Source organism: Microcaecilia unicolor, chromosome 8 (genome assembly GCF_901765095.1).
Source record: "Microcaecilia unicolor chromosome 8, aMicUni1.1, whole genome shotgun sequence".
In the NCBI taxonomy this organism is placed as follows: Eukaryota; Metazoa; Chordata; class Amphibia; order Gymnophiona; family Siphonopidae; genus Microcaecilia; species Microcaecilia unicolor.
Window position 1 is genome coordinate 95,407,583 of NC_044038.1, and position 18,766 is coordinate 95,426,348.

The window sequence follows — 18,766 nt, forward strand, 5'->3', positions numbered from 1 at the left end:
TGAGCGGCACTAATTGGCTTTAAAAAAAATTAACAGTTTATTGCAAAAAGGTACCACAAACAACAGCGAAAATAATAGCGCAATAACCACTACAAACACAAGACCCTCCCGAACCCTCCCCCTTGGAGTCACAATGCCACTTTCACTTGGTTCACAGACCCGATTAAGATCACCAATGAAAAAGACAACAAAACCATGTCTCAATGCAGTCAATGTGGATATTTGAAAAAGAAAACCCACTTTTGAATAATATGTGGCAATGTCTTTTGTTTCCAGTGGCGTGCCAAAGCCAAGTTAGCTGCTGTAAAGAAAGTAGAGCCAATGTATGTTGTTCTACAGTGATGTCCACAGGCTTGAAATGCAACAGGCAACACTCTCCCCACCACAGATAAGGTTTTAGTAGTACCTGCTGCACCAAGTCCAAAACGGATGTCCAGTAACACTGAAGCACAGTACTTGTCCACCATATATGAAAAAACGTACCCCTTTCCCTGCAATTCTTCTAACATTGCTCAGAACCCAGAGGATACATTGTTTTTTTTTAACCTCTCGAGAGTATAGTATCAATGATATAAACAACTTAAAAACCATTTACAGAGAGGTTACTTGCCACTGAAGTTTTAAACAGTTATTTAAATCCTTTTTCCCAAGCCTCAGATGGAAAGGTAGTATGCAAATCCCCCTCCCACTTAGATATATATCGGTGTAGGGGGGTAGAACACAACAACAGAGCTGAGTACAAATTAGAAATACTGCCCCCCCCCTTGCCAGGCCAAGTTCTCCCTGAGCCCTAATTGGTTTTAATTAGAATTTACACACACAACTTTCTAGGCATATTCTACAACGTGTTTTGCGTAAATTCTAATGTGTGCTGCTGAAAAAGGGGAGTGGCCATGGGTGTGGAATGGTTGGGTTGTGGGTATTTCAAAAAACTATGCACACTATTATGGAATACATCCAGTCTGCATCTAAGTTAGGCACAAGTATTTAGGCCTGGTTTTAGGTGGCCTAAATGGGTGCGCCTAAATTTTAGTTGTAAGAATGGCACGTGAGCATATTGGCGTAGTTTATAGAATCGCTTTAAGCACATGGATTTTCAGCGCCAATTTTTAAGGCGCTATTTATAAATTTGGTCCTATGAGATATGCACGTATTTGCTGAGGCGGAAATTCAGTATGGACGATATTCAGCACTATTTAACTGGCCAGGAACAGCTTCTGGCAACTCAGGATAGCTGGTTATCTTCACTGAATATTAGTGCTTAGTGTATAGTGGCTAACTGACTAACTGCTAATATTCAGTGCTTTGCTGGCTAAGTTTAGCAGCCAAATCTGGCCTCCCAAATAGCAGGCTTATCTTTGGCCACTATAAAACTTAACTGACCAGCGCTGAATATTAACTTGGCTGGTTAAGTTTAAGATGGCCAACCCCCCCCCCAGCTATTCAGTGCTGGTCACTGGAAACAATAATCGCAGCATTTAGCCGGCCTGCCTCCTGGAGGCTGAATATCGGCCAGAGTGTGTACATATATATGGGCTGGTATTTTAATGGTTTACAAGTTCTTTAATTACTCTCTATGTCAGCTTTGTGCAAACAAGTGAAACTTCATTCTCTGCAGGGCTGTGAGCACTGCCTCAGCAGCAGCCACCACCCTGGCTGAACTTGAGGAACAGAAATCAAACCCAAATCCTTCTTCATGGCAGTGCACAGTATTTGCTATTGCACTACTGGGCTAGTCCTATGGTTTATCAATTGAGATCTATGGACACTGTGAATGATAGAGAAGGACCCTATTCAGTGTTATTATTATTTGTTTTCATGTGTCTGCAGGTGGGAATGAACTCTCCAGTGTGATGTCCCATGTCATATCTGGATCCAGCGAGAAGCTATCCAGTACTCAGGCAACTGTGAAGTAGAGTCTTTAATTTCTGAAGTCTTTTCTATTTTCATTTACAGGACCTCTTCTTGGTGGAGTTCCATAGCTCCTGTGTGGCTTTTGTCCTTGAGCCTCTGCTATGATCCCTCATCCTATCATATGCTTTCTGATCTCTTAACACCCATTGACCCTCATCCTATCAGGGATGTGCATTTTTCTATTGTTTTGGTTTGTGATAATGTGCACTATTTTGTTTAATATGAAACAGAAAGATACAAATGAATAACCAAACAAAACAATATGAAATGAAAAGTTTGTAACTGTACACCCCTAGTACTTAGAGGGAAACTTTAGACCTGTGCTGGATTTTTATTACCCTGCTCCCCATGCATTTTGGTAACTATAGTGAAATTTCAAATGGACTGCAAAAAACACACAGGCCAATAATCAAAGCAATTTAAGCGGGCAGAAGAGGCTCCTGCCCATTTAAATCACTCAGGGCCGCCCAACCACCAAATTTCAGCTGCACTTAACAAGGCAATGCTGTTGAGTATCGGCTCTGACCAGCCAAACAAGAAAGTGGGCAAGTCAGGGGCTGAACAGGAGGCAGCGTTGTGGAGGAGTAGTATTGTGCAGGCAGTATTCAGTGCTAACACCTGCTTAGCTAATCAGGCAAATTTAGAACAGCTCAAAACTTGTCCTAAATTCATGTGCTTAGCTATGTGGACCCTGGCTGAATATCATCCCAGATCTGCATAACAAAAAAAAAAAAAAATCCAGAAGTTCTCCGCCCCCCCCCCCCCCTAATTCCCTCCCCCCTTTAGTTCTGGGACTCAGATGCCCCTTCTTTGTCACACAACCCCAACCTCTCTTCCCTGACCATGCAAAATTGGAGGGCCTTGGATTCTTTTTTTGCTGCTGAATATTGGCCCAACAATGCACAAGACTTTAAACTAAAAAACTAGGCATGGCTAAAAGTCTTTTACCAGGAGGTAGACTGCTTGGTGGTTCTGTTTGTCATGTCCATGTCTCCTGTTCCCTCCTCTTGAACTATTTCTCATACATTTCTCTCTCTCCATCATCAGAGTCATCCCTCAAAGCACTGATAATGGCAAACTCCTGGAGTGTGGGGCCACAAACCCTGCCACCTTGACTCCACTGGTGACCAGTTTCATCATGAATGTACTGTGTGAGTACCGTAGACTGCTGTGGAAAAGAAAACTCCATCAACCAGAATGACTGCAGGGGTGGGAGCAGCAGGGAACAAATACAGTAGTGATCCTGCCTTACACCAGCTGAAAAGAGCTTACGGGGCAATTCTATAAATTGGTGACAAGATTGTCATTAAAAGCCCAACTTTTGCTCAAGTCTTCTCGTTGCAGTAATCCTATGGCAGTGGGAGTCAACTTCTGCCTGCTTTGTCCCTTCTTCATCCTGCTACCCTTGGTATTCATTTCCTCTTTATTTTATAGGATTGATGGTTAAAAGCCTTGTTCTGCATTGCATGAAAGATGGTATATTAAATTCAATAAACCATATAGGTATCACAGTGGGGTGTGCATTAGCACCAATTGTATATTGGCTTCTGTGAGCACCTAAGCTGTTATAGAATTCTAGCATAAAGCTGTTTAGTGCAAAGTTAGGCATGCCAATTGCTACTACAATTATTTCTATAGTGCTTCTAGATGTACACATTATATGCAGATACTTTCCCTGTACCAAGAGGGCTCATAATTGAAGTTTTTGTATGTGGGGCAATGGAGGGTTAAATGACTTGCCCAAGGTCACAAGGAGCTGTAGTGGGAATTGAACCCCAATCCCCAGGATTAACACCTGCAGTATTAACCATTAGACTACTCCTCCACTCAGGGGCGTATCTGCGTGGGGCCATGGGGGCCTGGGTCCCTGTAGATTTGGCCCTGGATCCCCCTGCCGACGACCCTCTCCACCCCCCTCCCACCGCCAACCCGCCGTCGCCTATCTTTGCTGGCGGGGGACCCCAACCCCCACCAGCCGAGGTCCTCTCTTCTGTTGCAGCAAAGCTTCCTGTTCTGAGTCTGACAGGACGTCAGACTCAGAATTTGAAACTGAAGGAAGCTTTGCTGCAACAGAAGAGAGGACCTCGGCTGGCGGGGGTTGGGGTCCCCCGCCAGCTTTGCAATGGAAGGACCTCGGCTGGCGGGGATTGGAGTCCCCCCGCCAGCAAAGGTAGGCGACGGCGGCAGGGGAGGGTTGGCAGCGGGAGGGGGGTGGAGAGGGTCGTCAGCAGGGGGGTGGTCAAAGTTGGTGGCGGGGGGGGATCCAGCAATGGCAGGGGGGGGGGCTAAAATATGCCCCCTCACTCTGCCCCCCCCTCCCGCCGAAGTCCAGATATGCCTCTGCCTCCACTCCTAAATGTTTTAAAACCCACTAATCATCTCTGTTTTTCCACCCCTGATCTATGAAGGTGAAAGGCTTAATAGCCCTCTATTACAGACAATGCACATGAAAAGGGGGCTTTAGGGAAGGAGAACTGAGGCACCAGTGGGGGAGCTGAACTCAGAATCTCCTGTTTAGGATGCAGGTGCTTTAACCAACTAAGCTATGGTGGAGGAGTGGCCTAGTGGTTAGGGTGGTGGACGTTGGTCCTGGGGAACTGAGGAACTGAGTTCAATTCCCACTTCAGGCACAGGCAGCTCCTTGTGACTCTGAGCAAGTCACTTAACCCTCCATTGCTTGGAGTGGCCTAGTGGTTAGGGTGGTGGACTTTGGTCCTGAGGAACTGAGCTTGATTCCTGGCACAGGCAGCTCCTTGTGACTCTGGGTAAGTCACTTAACCCTCCATTGCCTGCCGCATTGAGCCTGCCATGAGTGGGAAAGCACAGGGTACAAATATAACAAAAATAAAATATATGGTGCCATAGCTTAGTTCAACTGCCAGTGGTGCCTCAGTTCTCTTATCACATGGCCATGTGTGCCTGGGGTGGTTTTACCCGCTGCAGTAAAAAGGGCCCTGGTGTACGGGAAAAATGACCCCTGCCGCCAGCGCAGGGCCCTTTTTCCCTCAGCTTGGTAAAAGGATCTCTTCATAGTTAAAGCACCTGCCTGGGATCTCCTCTTATATATCTCCTGCCTAGTAAACAGGAGATCCTGGCTTCAACTCCCTGATATACCACCTTAACTGACGAACAGTGCAAAGCGCTTAATAATATAATTAATTAAAAGAAAAAGAAAAGAATTACAATATATAATAGAACCGTAACAAAAACAACCAAGAAATAACAGTGTAAACAATCACTCTCACTCACTCCCAGGCATCAGTACCCCACCGTGCCATCACTCACATTCTATATATTGCATGTGTCAGTTTGTGCAGTCCTATCTAACCACTTAACTGAGTGGGTACCAGCACTGAATATGGCTGGGGGCCATCCTGGCACCAACTGGGCAGGGCCGTGGCAGTCAAAGCTGATATTCAGCAGCAATATCTGGTTAAATCCTGCTGAGTGTCGGCGGCTGGGATGCTAGGTTTCTCCTGCCTGGTTAAATCACTTTCCTTCTGATATTCAGTGCTACTTAAGCGACCAGGAACAGCTCCTGGCCCTGCTACATAGCCTTAAGCAGTCTAAGCACTAATATTCAGTACAAGATAGCTGACAATCTCGGTTGAATATTAGCACTTAGTGGCTAGCCCTGTCACCAGCTGTGTTGCGTAACATAGCCAGTTGGCACCAATATTCATCGGCTGACCAGCTAAATTTAGCGGCCAGATAGACCCATATAAATAGCAGGTCTCTTTGGCTGCTATAACATATAACCGGCTATGTTCACAGCGACCCAAAAAAGGAAATTCAATGCTGGTCACCAGATATGGGCCGGAATTGAATTTCCGGGTTTGCCGCCAATCAATGGAGTTAGCTAGGCTGCCTCCCATGGTCTGTATATCGTCTCCTTTGAATATTGGACCCTTAAATACCTTGAAGATATTCATGCAGAAGAAATTACCCTTTTTTAATGGAAGGAAAAATTTCTATAGAATTTGAGATCATGATGTTCAGATCTAAGTAGGAATACTCCGGAACAATGTCATGATTTTTTCTTTTTCATAAGTAGAGGAGTGTGGTAGCCGTGTTAGTCCACTCTTAAGGTTATCAATAGAAATCAAACAAAATAAAACATGGAAAAGAAAATAAGATGATACCTTTTTTATTGGACTTAACTTAATACATTTCTTGATTAGCTTTCGAAGGTTGCCCTTCTTCCTCAGATCGGAAATAAGCAAATACACTGTCAGCTAGCACATTTGCTTATTTCCGATCTGAGGAAGAAGGGCAACCTTCGAAAGCTAATCAAGAAATGTATTAAGTTATGTCCAATAAAAAAGGTATCATCTTATTTTCTTTTCCATGTTTTATTTTGTTTGATTTCTTTTTCATAGATAGGGTGGTAAATGCCTGGAATATCCTTCAGGATGAGATAGGGAAATGGGACTTGATATACCACCTTTCTGAGGTTTTGCATTCAAAGTGGTTTACATATATTCAGGTACTTATTTTGTACCAGGAGCAATGGAGGGTTAAGTGACTTGCCCAGAGTCACAAGGAGCTGCAATGGGAACTGAACTCAGCTCCCCAGGATCAAAGTCCACTGCACTAACCACTAGGCTACTCCTCCACTCAAAAGAAAATCTGTAACAGAATTTTAAAAAACCATGGGATAAACACAGAGAGCTGGAGGATAGAAATAGAGCAAATTGGAGTAACCTGTATGGAGTGGCAGTTACAATCCTAAGCTGCAGTAGTGTGGTAGACTCAGAGCTTCAAGAAAGCATGGGGAAGCCAGCACGGTGATGGATTCTGGGTATGCTTCGGCTAGATTTGAGTTGGGAGGTTGGGTGGAAGACGTGGGCAAAAGGAGAGATGATGCTGGGATGTACTGGGAATTTTATACACATACTGACCAAAAGAGGATGAATATGTAATGTGCAGACTAGATGAGCCCCTTTTGTTATAATCTGATATCATTTACTCTGTTCCTTGGCCACTCAGCTCCTGTTTGCGAGAGGTAATGGAACAAACATAGAAACACTCCTCCAGGATATATTTATTTATTTTCAATATTTATATACTTCCTAAACCTAAGCAGTTTACAATTTATTTACTGGTACTGACATTTTCCCTAATAGACTCACAATCTATTGTACCTGGGGCAATGGAGAGCTAAGTAACTTGCCCAGGGTCACACGGAACTGCAGATGGAATTGAACCCAGTTTCCCAGGATCTCAACCATTAGGCCACTCCTCCACTCCACGCCTTTATTAAATGAAATTTACAAGGAATATTTATCATGCTGCATATCTGTTGCATGATAATTTTATAGGTCTATTTTAGGCCTTTTTATGAACCAAGTTTTATTATTGTACACCTAGCCAAATGGAGAAAAATAAAAGAGGTCCTATTATTTTACACACGGTGTTAAAGTGGGCAAATCATGAGAGACTTGACTTGTCCTAAGGCTGTCTGGTAGCTTTGAACCATAAAGCTCCCTCTTTTTTTCTTTCTGTACAGTCCCACCACTGGCCCCCACCATTGAAGGTTATAAGCAGCCACTGGTAAAAGCTGGAGAGATCCTCAAACTGATCTGCATCTCCCACAGCGGGAACCCACTGGCCACTCTGCAGTGGTCAAAGGTAAGGATGGAAGATACATGAAAATGAGAATAGCTGTCAAATGTGACATTTGCAAATTCAGTAACATATATGGGGCAGGGGTAATTTTGTAACACATATCTGAGGTTGGGAGGTCAAAGAGATGCCAGTTTTGAGGGTGTTCTAAGAAGACACACAGGTGCCAAAGCCCCTTTAACACAGCTTCACCAAATCTGTACAATTGTGGCTGAAATTCACCTGTGTACATTTATACCTGCTTGAGAGACGTGGAGGGGCATTTTTGATATGACGTCTAAGTCCGATTTTAGACATTTTGCACAAAAAGTCCAAAATCTGAACAAGAAAGAAGATAATTTTCGAAAAAAGAAAAATGTCTTTAAAAAAAAAAAAATACTGTTTTGAACAAAGTTTTGTGCTTTGGACGTTTTGTTATTTTGGTCCATTTTCGGAAAAACGAATAAATACAAAATGTAGAGTTTCATGCCATTGGGATGTAGAAGGAGCCAGCATTTTTAGTAGACTAGTCCTCCAGACATCCCAGGAGAGCAATGGGGCACACTAGAGGGCACTTCTGTGCACTTCATAAAAATGCTCCCATGTACACATCTCACCTTTGCTCCCTTATCTTGTCCCCTGAGCCCTCCAAAACCCAGCCAAAACACTGTCCCCCCCCCTTATGGGTGAAGAGGCCACCTATATGTGGGTACAGTAGGGTTTTGGTTACTTTGGGAAGTGTCACAGTTTCCACTACAAGTGTACAGGTAGAGGGAGATAGGGTCTTGAGTCCCCCATTCCATAGTGCACTGCACCGGCCACTACACTACTCCAGGGACTTGCATGCTGCTCTAATAGACCTGACTTTAACATCTAAGGCTATCATAGAGGCTGGTAAGTCATATTTTTATTCACATTTTTTGAGGTGGGAGGGGGGTCAACGACCATTGGGGGGTATTGAGGGGTCACCCCTGATTCTCTCCAGTGGTCATCTGGTCATTTAGGGCACCTTTTTCTGCCTTATTCATTCTGAATACAGGTCTAGATCAAAACATCTTAGTTTTAATCCTGGACGTTTTTGTTTTGTTCCATTATGGCTGTAAGACATCCAAATATTAGACACATCCTAATCCTGCCTTTGAAACATCCCCAACATGCCTCCTTGTGGTTTGGACACACTGCAGACAAATTGCATTAAACGTCTGCAAAATAGGTTTTGAAATACCAATTTGGATGTTTTGAGAAGAAAAATGTCCAAATGGTGCTTTATGACACTTTTTGGACGTTTTTCTCTTTTGAAAATGAGCCCCATGGTGTGTTCCTACTTGTTTAATCTTTTCTACATCATCTATACAAAAGGAAACACACATTCTTTTAACGTTTTGTGCTAAACACCCTGATATCTAGCTCAAACTTAATATCCAAAGGTGTCTCCTTCCATCACACTGCGGCTACATAGTAATGTAGTAGCATAGTGATAGTAGATGATGGCAGATAAAGATCTGTACAGTCCATCCAGTCTGTCCAACAAGATAAACTCATTATATATGGTATGTGATACTTCATATGTATACCTGGCCTTGATTTGTCCTTGCCATTTTCAGAGCATAGACTGTAGAAGTTTGAACAGCACTGCCCTTGTTGTAAAATTTCTGAATTTAATGTTGAAGCCCGTGAAAAGCTCCATTCCTGCCCATCCAAATTTATTCAGCCATGATTAGGGCACAGACCATAGAAGTCTGCCCAGCACTGGTCTTTTCTCCAACTTCTTAAGCTGAATCTGTCCAGTCACGATCACAGCACAGATTGTGAAAGTTTGCCTAGTACTTGCTTTGCTTCCCAATTGCTGGTGTTGCTTTTGAATCTCTGCTAAGCTTCTTTGGATCCATTCCTTCTAAACAGAATTCCTTTGTGTTTATCCCATGCCTTTTTGAATTCCAGTACCGTTTTCATCTCCACCACCTCCCGCGGGAGGGCATTCCAGGTATCTACCACCGTCTCCGTGAAAAAATATTTCCAGACATTATTCCTCAGTCTGCCCCCTTTCAACCTCAGTTCATGTCCTCTAGTTCTAGTACCTTCCCGTCTCTAGAAAAGGTTTGTTTGCAGATTAATTCCTTTCAAATATTTGAACATCTGTATCATATCACCGCTTTCCTCCTGGGTATACATGTTCAGGTCAATAAGTCTCTCTCATATGTTTTGCAATGCAAATCCCATACCATTTTTTTTGCTTTTCTTTGAGCCACTTTACTACTACTACTACTACTGATTTTCTATAGTGCTACTGTACTAGATGTACACAGCACTGTACACATTATATGCAGGTACTTTCTCTGTCCCTAGAGGGCTCACAATCTAAGTTTTGTACCTGGTGCAATGGAGGATTAAGTGACTTGCCCAAGGTCACAAGGAGCTGCAGTGGGAATTGAACCCAGGTTGCTAGGATCAAAGCCTGCTGCACTAGCCATTAGGCCACTCCTCCTCACTTCAAGTCTTTTTACATCCTTAGTAAGATACGGCCTTCAAATCTGAACACAATACTCCAAGTGGGGCCTCACCAATGACTTGTAGTAGGACATCAACACCTCCTTTCTTCTACTAGTTAAACCCCTCTCTATACAGCCTAGTATCCTTCTGGCCATGGCCACCAACTTGTCACATTGTTTTGTCAACTTCAGATCCTCAGACACCAATACCCCAAGATCCCTCTCCTGAGCTAAGCTTACCAATCTCTCCCCACCTATCTGGTACATCTCTTTTGGATTTCTGCACCCCAAGTGCATCACTCTGCACTTCTTGGCATTAAAATTTAACTATCATATAACTAGGTATATTAAACAAAAACCAAGAAACCAAAATAAACAAAGATAAAATAAAAAAAGAAAAAGAAAACATTTTAAAATAAATATTATATATAATTTTTAAGAACGGCTCAGTTCACATATTAGTCATATTATAAGTGACTGGCTGAGTAAAGATCCATTATTGCACCACTTGTGTTCTCATGCTTGCAGACCTTACAAAGTGCATACAGAAACTATTGATGTAAATACAATTAAGGCAACAAATATCATCAAAAAACAAGAATAAATCAATGAGATGATTTCAATCAGTGCCCTAACAAAACAAAGTTACAAAAGTCTCTGTGCTGCACTTATCTGAAAAGAATTTGATTTTATGGCTGACAACGCAGGAACGTAGTGTATATTACCAGTTGTAACAAGTGGAGCAAATTAATAATCAGACCAGGACCTGCACCCAAAACAAACAGTTTCTTCAAATTACATATGTGAAGGTCCTGGACCGAGTATTGATTTGCTCCACTTGTTAAAACTGGCAATATACATTGCGTTCCTGTGTTGCCTGGAGTCCTGGACTCCATCTACACAATGTGTGCAAGAATTTCTCCTCAAGTTAATCAGCAGGCACAAAGGATTGCCAAATGTGAAGAAGCGTTGAAGATCCAGACAGATAAGTTGAATATATTAGACTCTTCTATTCAGAAGTCGCAGAATGTTCAGATGACTTTGGTTCAAGATAAATTAATTTTACAGCGAAAAATTGAAAATTTGGATAATTTTACAATTCATTTAAATTTAAGACTTTTGAAATTTCCTAAAATATTGACTGTTACACCTAAAGACCTATTTTATAGGTTTTTGAAAGAAAAACTTAAATATTTGGATACTGGACTTCCACCACTATATAAAATATATTATTTGCCAGTTCCTAGATGTACTAGTTCTCTTGCAGGTAATGCCTTGGTAGAAGTGTCTTCTGATAGTCTTAATATAAGTAATGTTTTAGAAAATTCAGTTGAAGAGGTAATCTCTATGCTGATGACTCCCAAATTACCTCTCAACCCCTGAAATCTCAACCAGCATCCAGACCAAAGTTTCAGCCTGCCTATCTGATATCGCTGCCTAGATGTCTCAACGTCATCTGAAACTTAACATGGCCAAAACCGAGCTTCTCATCTTTCCCCTTAAACCTACCTCTCCTCTCCCCCCTTTCTCTATTTCTGTGGATGGCACTCTCATTCTCCCTGTGTCATCTGCTCATAACCTTGGGGTCATCTTTGACTCCTCTCTCTCCTTCTCTGCTCACATTCAGCAGATTGCCAAAGTTTCTTTCTCTATAACATCAGCAAAATCCGTCCCTTCATCTCTGAGCACTCTACCAGAACCCTTATCCACACTCTTGTCACTTCTCGTCTTGATTATTGTAACCTGCTTCTTACCGGCCTCCCTCTTAGCCATCTCTCTCCTCTTCAATCAGTCCAAAACTCTGCTGCGCAACTCATTTTCTGCCAAAGTCGCTATGCTCACATTAGCCCTCTCCTTAAGTCACTTCACTGGCTCCCTATCCATTTCCGCATTCAATTTAAACTTCTCTTATTGACCTATAAGTGCTTTCACTCTACTGCTCCCCAGTACCTCTCCACTCTTGTCTCTCCCTACGCCCCCCCCCCCTCGGGTACTCCGTTCTATTGATAAATCTCTCTTATCTGTTCCCTTCTCCTCTACTGCTAATTCCAGACTCCGTTCCTTTTATCTTGCTGCACCTCACGCCTGGAATAAACTTCCCGAGCCTGTACATCTAGCCCCCTCTTTGGCCGTTTTCAAGTCCAAACTTAAAGCCCACCTCTTTACCACTGCATTTGACTCCTAACCACTGCTCACTTGCCCTATCCTTTATCCTCACCTCTTTATTCCCCTACCCTTAATTGTTCTGTCTGTCTCCTGTCTTATGTAGATTATAAGCTCTTTATGCAGGGACTGTCTTTTTGTGTATGGTGTGCAGCGCTGCATATGCCTTGTAGTGCTATAGAAATGATTAGTAGTAGTCTCCAGATCTACATTGCTTGTTACTTTTGTATTTCAGCAGGATAAGGATTCGCTTTTGTGACTCTTTTTTTAGGTCCTCTGAAATTTCTTTTTTTGAGGGGAAAATACCTTTCTGGTCATTTCTAAGTGGAATCAAAATAGGAGAAAGAAATTTTTGTCTTTTAAACAACATGTTATAGCTTTGGGAGCTAAATTTCAACTTAGGTACCTGTGTAAATGTTTCATCTATCTGGACCAACATTCTTATGTTTTTTTATAGTTTCAATTTTTTCTTGAAGTTAGAGCTGTAACAGGGCGGTGATAGTTATAAGTGGGTTTCTCTCTTTCAAGCTTGATCATATATGTTATAAGTGGGTGTCAACTGTGCTGAAGAGTTAGAAGGTAAAGTTTGCCTATTTGCGGATGATACTAAGATCTGTAACAGAGTGGACACCCGGGAGGGAGTGGAAAACATGAAAAAGGATCTGACGAAGCTAGAAGAATGGTCTAAGGTTTGGCAATTAAAATTCAATGCGAAGAAATGCAAAGTGATGCACTTAGGGAATAGAAATCCACGGGAGATGTATGTGTTAGGCGGGGAGAGTCTGATAGGTACGGACGGGGAGAGGGATCTTGGGGTGATAGTATCTGAGGATTTGAAGGCGACGAAACAGTGTGACAAGGCGGTGGCCATAGCTAGAAGGTTGTTAGGTTGTATAGAGAGAGGTGTGACCAGCAGAAGAAAGGGGGTGTTGATGCTCCTGTATAAGTCGTTGGTGAGGCCCCACCTGGAGTATTGTGTTCAGTTTTGGAGGCCGTATCTTGCTAAGGATGTAAAAAGAATTGAAGCGGTGCAAAGAAAAGCTACGAGAATGGTATGGGATTTGCGTTACAAGACGTATGAGGAGAGACTTGCTGAACTAAACATGTATATTCTGGAGGAAAGGAGAAACAGGGGTGATATGATACAGACGTTCAAATATTTGAAAGGTATTACTCCGCAAATGAACCTTTTCCGGAGATGCAAAGGTGGTAGAACGAGAGGACATGAAATGAGATTGAAGGGGGGCAGACTCAAGAAAAATCTCAGGAAGTATTTTTTCACGGAGAGCGTAGTGGATGCTTGGAATGCCCTCCCGCGGGAGGTGGTGGAAATGAAAACAGTAACGGAATTCAAACATGCGTGGGATAAGCATAAAGGAATCCTGTGCAGAAGGAATGGATCCTCAGGAGCTTAGTCGAGATCGGGAGGCGGGGCTGCTGGTTGGGAGGCGGGGATAGTGCTGGGCAGACTTATACGGTCTGTGCCAGAGCTGGTGGTGGGAGGCGGGACTGGTGGTTGGGAGGCAGGGATAGTGCTGGGCAGACTTATACTGTCTGTGCCAGAGCCGGTGGTGGGAGGCGGGGCTGGTGGTTGGGAGGCGGGGATAGTGCTGGGCAGACTTATACGGTCTGTGCCAGAGCCGGTGGTTGGGAGGCGGGGCTGGTGGTTGGGAGGCGGGGATAGTGCTGGGCAGAATTATACGGTCTGTGCCCTGAAGAGCACAGGTACAAATCAAAGTAGGGTATACACAAAAAGTAGCACATATGAGTTGTCTTGTTGGGCAGACTGGATGGACCGTGCAGGTCTTTTTCTGCCGTCATCTACTATGTTACTATCCTGCTTATAATCGAAAGAGAAAAACGACTATATTGCGACCCAAATCGGGAGATGGGCGTCTTTCTCCCGTGGGCGCCCAAATCGGTATAATCGAAAGCCGATTTTGGGCGTTTCCAACTGCAATCCGTCGCAGAAACGGGTAAAGTAGATGGGGGTGTGTTGGAGGCGTGGTGAAGGCGGAACTGGGGCGTGGTTATCGGCCGAGGAGAGATGGGCGTCTTTAGCTGATAATCGAAAAAAAGGCTTTTTTACCGCGATTTTGGGTCATTTTTTTTGGACCCTTTTTTTTCACGAACAGGTCCCAAAAAAGTGCCACAACTGACCAGATGACCACTGGAGGGAATCGGGGATCACCTCCCTGGACTCCCCCAGTGGTCACTAACCCTGTCCCACCAAAAAAACCCCACTTTACAAACTTTTTTTCCAGCCTGTATGCCAGCCTCAAATGCCGTACCCACCTCTATGACAGCAGAATGTGTTCTATCCTGTGACAGCCTTTCCCTGGTTCTGATGTGGCTCTCGGGTGAGTGTGACACCTTTTCTGTTATGCGCACTGCAGAGTCACATCAGCAATGCATTGTGGTGGGTGTAGTGTATTGGGTTCCGTGATTCCACTAGCTTGTGGCAAATGCTCACGATGTTGGTAGTTGGTAGGCTGTACTCCCATGGTGCTTTTCCCCCTGCTTACTGGGTCAGAGTGTGCCCTGTTTTGTTTCTGGTAGTCCATGAGGTAGTGGCCATTTTTGTAAGCCAGTTTTAGATCCCTTTCACGTGTTAGCCACGCTACAGAACTTAGTTCTTATCTTGAATGTGGCTGAAAGAGGGCATTGTACAGCATTCTGCCAGCTCTGACCTACTGCTCATCTCAGTACCAGGGAGACTCGTTGCCAGTGGGGCACAACCTCTGATCTGCAGTTAACTGTGAGTAAGCGTGCTTATTCCAATAAAGGACGTTTTCGGAGAGATTAGTCTTCAGGTGTCAACTGCTGTGCCAATGTTATATAGCAGCAACCAGTCCTAGAGGCCTGCGTGTATGCAGGTCCCTGGAGCACTTTTAGTGGGTACCGCAGTGCAGTTCAGCCAGGCGGACCCAGGCCCATCCCCCCCCTACCTGTAACACTTGTGCTGGTAAATGGGAGGCCTGCAAAACCCACTGTACCCACATGTAGGTGCCCCCTTCACCCCTAAGAGCTATGGTAGTGTTGTACATTTGTGGGTAGTGGGTTTTGGGGGTGGGGGGTTGGGGGCTCAGCACCCGTGGTAAGGGAGCTATGCGTGTGGGAGCGTTGTCTGAAGTCCACCGCACTGACCTCTAGGGTGCCCAGTTGGTGTCCTGGCATGTCAGGGGGGCAAGTGTACTACGAATCGTGGCCCCTCCTACGACCAAATGGCTCGGATTAGGACGTTTTTGAGCTGGGCGTTTTTAGTTTCCATTATCGCTAAAAAAAACAAACACCCAGCTGAAAAACGTCCATTTTTTCGAAAATACGGTCTGTCCCGCCTCTTCACGTACCCGTTTTCGGACACAGACGCCCATGGACGTAGACGTTCGCGTTTGATTATGCCCCTCTGTGTAATCTTACCCACCTGACAGGATGATATACAGGATGATATCAGTTGTGTCTAACTCCTAAAAATGCAGGTCTACTGTCTCTAAGGAGTTTGAGCAACATGCCAGGCATATTCCCAGTCCCCTTCTGCGTTAGGTGGCTAATGCAGAAATAACTGGGTGCTGTTAAAGCCACATTAATATTTAGAACGGGCCTGTCTGCAATGTTAGTGCATAGTCACTCCCGGATTAACCATCCAACATGCCCTAAATAATGGTTAAAGTTTTTTCTGGCCCTGTTTCTTTATGGTTCTTGTTACCTTTTAAGATCCCTAGCAGCCCTATATTTTTATTGTTCTAGATCAGAGATTTTCAATCTTTTTCATCTCATGGCACACTTACACAGCACTAAAATTGTCAAGGCACACCCCCACACATGATTCAGCATTTTACCTTCTATCCCACCCCCACACCAACACATGGTCAAGCATTTTACCTTCTTCCCCCCACCTGCACACAAGGTCCAGCATTTTACCTTCATTCCCCCACCCCCACACACAGTCCAGCATGTTACCATCTCTTCCCTCCCACCACTCTCACATAGAATTCAGCTTTTATCTTCTCCCCCAACCCTTACAAATAATCCTGCATTTCCTTCTCTTCTCCTCTCACAAATAGTCTAGCATTTACCTTCTCTTACCTCTTCCCCCACCTCCACAAAAATAGTCCAGTATCTTTCTGTCCTGTCCACTCTGTAGCCAGTAATCAGGCATCAACGTTTGTTTCCCTTGTCGTCCCCCCCCCCCCCCCCCCCCCCGTGTATCTTTTAAAAGTGTTTTGGTCTGTAGCAATCAGTGGCTGGGAGTAGCGATTCATACAGCCTGCTCGTGCCAACCCTGATCCTTCCTGACTATGTGGAATTAGGAAGTTACATCAGAGAGAAGGCTCTAGGGTTGGCATAAGCAGGCTGTATGAATCACTGCTCTCTGCTACTCACCGCTAGATACAAGAAAACTTACTCCACTGTGGCACAAATTAAGCTGGCCCAATTCCCACAGCACACCTGGGGATCAGCCACGGCACACTGGTTGAAAAATGCTGTTCTAGATGGCTTTCAACATCTCTTGCAGGCTAATCTAAGGTGGATTCTAAATGTTCCTTCAAAGCCCTATCTGTAAAACTCTGATGATTCATGTTGAAGGTCAGTGATTTTCACTGATGGTCCTTAAGGGCAGTACATGTTTGGTTTTCAGGATACCTTAAATGTATACGCACAAGATAGATTTCAATGTGCCTTACCAACCTTGTAAGGATATTCATTAAGGATATTCTGAAAACTTGCCCTAATTGTGGCCCCCAAACACTGGAAGTAAAAACAGCTGGTCTAGGTCTACTCTCATGGCATACATTTCTCTCTGTACAGAATGAAAGTGTCATTTCCACCAGCTGGGAGACAGACGACTCTCTTCGGTCATCCCGGAGCCTCCTGTCTCTAAATGTCAAACCAGAAGATAACATGGTAGTGCTGAGCTGTGAAGCACTCAACCAGGTCACTCCTGTGCCCCTAAAAACCAGCATTGCCTTGAACGTTGTCTGTAAGTACAAACCTTTATACTATTCTCCATAACATCCGTTCCCTCCCCCTCTCCCATAGCCAGTGCTTCTCTACCATACCCTATAGCTCTTTTATATTGCTCCTACAGCTCCTCGAAGAGCTTCCTTCTTTGAAGGGCTGAGAATGCAGGAGTTATGAGTTCCCCCACAGTTGGTGCTCCTGCACTGTTATAATCAGTAATTGTATGCTGTTCCTACAGTGCCACCTACTGGAAAAGGATGGCAGTGCATGGCTCCCCAAAGCCACTGCTTCTTCACCATTTCCTGCAGCTTATTAAACTTAATGCTCCTATATTATTCCCTGTAAACCTGGTGCTTCTGGTGTTACAAACCGTGTCCTATGCTGTTCCCTCTAGTGCCTCCTATTGGGGAAGGCTGGTACTGCAGGAGCTGTGAGCTCTCCTACAGCCAGTACTCCTGCACCAGTCCTTACAATTTAGTTACAAATAGTGTTCCTAACTGTTCCTTACAGTGCCTCCTGCTGAGAAAGTCTGCTATTGCTGGAGCTGGGATCTCCTCATCCAGCTCCTTCATTGTTCATGTTAGCCCAGTTCCCTGAAACACTTCTCCTGGTTTGAAACTGGATAGAGCTTGTCCTTATAACTCCTTTTCTCCCTTGTCTTCTCTCCTATCTGTTCTCTTTCTCTTGTTCCCTTCCTTCTCCTTGCATAGTCCTTCCAACTGAAGTCACAATTCTGGGCTCTGCCAGTGTTCAACAGAACATGAGTATTTACATGTCCTGTTTCACTGCAGCCAGTAACCCTCCAGTACAAATCCGCTGGTGGCTGGGCTGGCGGGAGCTGACCACGACTGAAGTGACCATCACGGATGTAAGTACCGGACATGCATGGGTATCGCTGCAGTCACACTAAGACCTGGTAGAGCTCTGGTGGTGGTGGGGAGTCTCCATTGCAGAGCAGACCAGAGATGACAGAAAATTCACAATGTACAGAACAAAAATTCATGGAATCACCAGAAACAATAGTGCGACCATGTATGAGGATTAAATGAAAAGTAATGACTCTGCATCCTTAACTTTTGTTTAAATTAATATATAGTAAGAATAAAAAGCAAAAAATGCTTGAAACTTGCTCCTTTATTACACATATTTACTTTTCTACATGGTTGCTGCTGTACGCCACACATTTCTGCCAATGATGGACAAGTTATTGAAAGCTGCTACTAGAGAATGACATGGGGACAAAGAGAGCCCTGTTCCCATGGGCTCTCTCCCCATCCACACAGGCTCTGTCCCCATCCCCAACACATCTGCCTGGGTTCTGTCCATGTCCCCACCCCGTCTCCACAGGCTCTGTCCTCATCTGCACAAGCTTTGAACACTTATGATTTTATATTTAAATCTTTTTATTAAAATAGTAAAAGAACAATATTCTGTACACCTATTATTTATACATCACACTTAGAAAGCAATAATAACAAAGAGCAACTGAAATAATCCCCTCACCACCACCCTTTATCCTTCCAACCCCACCAATATCTGACTTCTACTAACCCAAGAAACCCTAATCTACCCTATTAAAATGTCCAGGGGGACAAAATACAACCAACTCTGTATGCCCTAGCGGGGGAGAAATA

General features: G+C 44.1%; 1 protein-coding gene across 2 annotated transcripts in view; it reads left to right on the forward strand.

Moving 5' to 3' along the window:
- The window catches only part of NPHS1 (NPHS1 adhesion molecule, nephrin), a 387,780-nt gene that overhangs the window by 129,439 nt on the left and 239,575 nt on the right, over positions 1-18,766 (forward strand). For both annotated transcript variants that reach the window (XM_030213102.1, XM_030213103.1), the window contains 5 exons: positions 1,831-1,912; positions 2,962-3,065; positions 7,424-7,545; positions 16,980-17,151; positions 17,843-18,000. In XM_030213102.1, the coding sequence (XP_030068962.1) occupies positions 1,831-1,912; positions 2,962-3,065; positions 7,424-7,545; positions 16,980-17,151; positions 17,843-18,000 (638 nt within the window). The remainder of the gene's footprint in view (positions 1-1,830; positions 1,913-2,961; positions 3,066-7,423; positions 7,546-16,979; positions 17,152-17,842; positions 18,001-18,766) is intronic.